This window comes from Oryzias latipes, chromosome 20 (genome assembly GCF_002234675.1).
Source record: "Oryzias latipes chromosome 20, ASM223467v1".
NCBI classification, from domain to species: Eukaryota; Metazoa; Chordata; class Actinopteri; order Beloniformes; family Adrianichthyidae; genus Oryzias; species Oryzias latipes.
Window position 1 is genome coordinate 17066619 of NC_019878.2, and position 2754 is coordinate 17069372.

Consider the following 2754-nt stretch of genomic DNA (forward strand, 5'->3'; position numbering starts at 1 on the left):
TTCTGTCTGCTCCTGATTCACAAGGATCTGAATAAAGAAATACTCAATAATGCAGTTTTAATCTAAAATTTCTTTATTTATGTCCTCCATCATGAGAAAAATGCAACAGAATTTCTTTTAATCTTAAAATTAGCTTTTCATTGGAAATAAGTTTTTTTTGAAAACCATATGACATTTATTGGAGGTAAAAAAAAACTGAAACGGCAGACTTTTGTATTTAAATTGTAGAATATATTTGCTTTTCTGTCAACAGTACAGTCAAAAAGCTATGGGGAGCAGGAATCGGTCCTCAGAGTTCAGCTCTGCAGCAGCAGGATGTAGAGAATTTCTTCAGCGCTTCCCAGGTTTCCCTCTCCTCTTCCCTCCTCCAGCTTTGCCTCCTTTTCCTTTGCCCCCCTTCCCCTTGGGCCTCCGGGTGGCTCCCCCTTTGCCTCCCTTCTTCCTGGACGCAGCCTCCTCCCTGTCCTCCTCTCTCATCTGTTTGTTGACGGCTTTGGTGATGTCCAGCTTGGGCCTCTTGCTGTCCATGACCTTCAGGAGCTCCAGCTGCTTGTGCTTCTCGCTGGAGAAGTCCCCGATGAGGGGCTCAAACTTCCTCCTCTTGCCTGCGTTCTTGGGGGGCTTCTCCTTTGGGAGGCGATCCTGGAACCTGCCCACGGATGCCGTGGAGGTTTTGGCCACGCTCACAGCTTTGCTCAGCTCGTCTTTGGATTGCTTGGCTCGGGGTAGCAGCCCCACACCGGGGTTTTTTATTTTCTGAGATCTGGCGACGTTCTTCAGTCTGTTGAACTCGTTCTTTGCCACCCTCTCCTTCTTGGCATGGGCGCGTTTGGCGAACTGGTCCTCGTTCGGGTCGGAGGTCTGCGGAACCTCGATCAGCCAGTCTTTGGTGTCGTCGTTGGCCCTCTTGTAGCCCCAGCGCCTCCTCCACTCCTTGGCCGTTTCATCCCACACCAGGTTCGTCTTCTTCTTCTTCTGGATGCCTTTCAGTTTGGCGAACTGCTCCCATTTCGTCGGGGGTTTGGGCTTCGGAGGAGGTTTCTCTCTGGGCAACCGGGTCGTCGGCTCCGGTAGTTTGGCTACGATCGCCTCCTCGACCCTCTCGGTCGGCACCTTCCAGATTTCGTTGATAAGAAGCTGCGTGTTGTCGCGGGCCAGCGACCGGAGAAAGTCTTCCTTATTCTGCTCTTTGAAGTCCCTGGACTCGATGCGGTTTTTGTCACAAGCTAGCAGGTTTCCCACGTCAAAGTCCAAATCCAGCTCCTTCTGGACGGAGATGGTCTTCAGTTTTTCAGCCTCCTCCTGTTCGGCTTTCGCTAACAGCTCCTCCACGCTGCACGCAGCCATGATTTCGACCACTACACACGTGGGGCAACAACAGGAGTCTTCTTCCGGGTCACGGTGTAGTTCATTGTCTCACCGCACGAGGCAGTGTTGCCTAATTCCCACCGGTAACCATCAGGGGGAAGTGTTGTTTTATTTTCTTGTATAATACAGAATTTGGCTGCCAGAGGGCAATGTTGTTCCACTAATTTGACATTTAAATTTGAATAAAAAACAAACAAATTAATGCAATGTATACAACTTGTTATAATAACACACACATAAAATACACTATATTAATAAAAAAAATCTAAATTCATGCCACATTCATGCAACATTTTTAAGCTCTTTTCTCTTTTTCACACCAATGAACACTAGGGTCAAGTTTAAGTTCAGTCTGTAGCCTTAGGGCGCTTCAACAGGTGGACTACAGACATCAAACCACAGATGATGACAGTCACAGAAGCTCCAGATGGGTGTATATACATTATTTAAAAAGATATATATTTAGCTAAACTAGACAGAAAAAAACATGTAAACGCATTTTTTTTGGGGTAAAAAGTCAGTTACAGTTCATCGGTGACAGTTCAACAAAATTTCAACTCTATGTGTCAAAATACAGTCAAGCTAAGAAATATGCAAAATTTTTCAAAATAAAACCATGTTTGCAATACTTGTTTTTGAATTTTATGGACATTCAGTTGTGATATTTATTTAAATACACATTTAAAGTGAGTTGGCATCGATAATTTTGGTTTCCTTCAGTTGTGTCACCTGGCAGAGCTTAAAATATTAATCTTTTAAAAAATATAAGCCTAATTTATCCCTCAATATTTTTTGTAGGTTACAAAACACTATAACTGCTGTCATTCAGGTGTTTTGGGGAACAGGAACTGCCTCGTATCTGATGCTTGCTTCATAAGAAACGGTCAATGTTCTTCCTTTTTTGTCAAATATTTTGTGAACTCAAACAGTGAAAAATTACAATAAAACCCCCCAAAATAGCATTCAAAAGTCTGAACATGGCCTAAGAATAATATAATGTCATGCTTCCAAAGTTCTAAAATCCAAACGCATGTTAATAAAGACATGGCAATCTCCAAAATGCACCCATCAACAGGGAACTCAAATGGCTAAATGACCAAGGCAGGACAGGAGCATCCATGCATGGAATATAAATACAATATATAATGTTAGCCAAATGGCTACAATACACACCTGACTAAGGGAATACTTGTTCTCAGAAAAAAGGTAAAACTTCTATGACTTTTCTTGCCAATATTAATATCAAAAAATAATTTTACACATCTAGCCATCCATTCTTTTTCTTGCTTTAACCCTTTCTGGGTCATGGGGATGCCGTAGCCTAACCCTGCCACTGTTGAACGAAGGTGGGACACACCCAGGACAGGTCGCCAGTCTGTCGCAGGA

General features: G+C 43.5%; 1 protein-coding gene across 1 annotated transcript; it reads right to left on the reverse strand.

Moving 5' to 3' along the window:
- Window positions 1-209: 209 nt before the first annotated feature.
- rrs1 (ribosome biogenesis regulator homolog) lies at window positions 210-1417 on the reverse strand. Its single transcript, XM_004081037.4, has one exon. The coding sequence runs from the start codon at window positions 1345-1347 to the stop codon at window positions 331-333; it is 1017 nt and encodes a 338-aa protein (XP_004081085.1). The 5' UTR covers window positions 1348-1417; the 3' UTR covers window positions 210-330.
- Between the last annotated feature and the right edge of the window lie 1337 nt (window positions 1418-2754).

What these genes read in the sequence shown, in the direction of transcription:
- rrs1 (XM_004081037.4), bottom strand. Translation starts at nt 1,347, where the DNA reads ATGGCTGCGTGCAGCGTGGAGGAGCTGTTAGCGAAAGCCGAACAGGAG.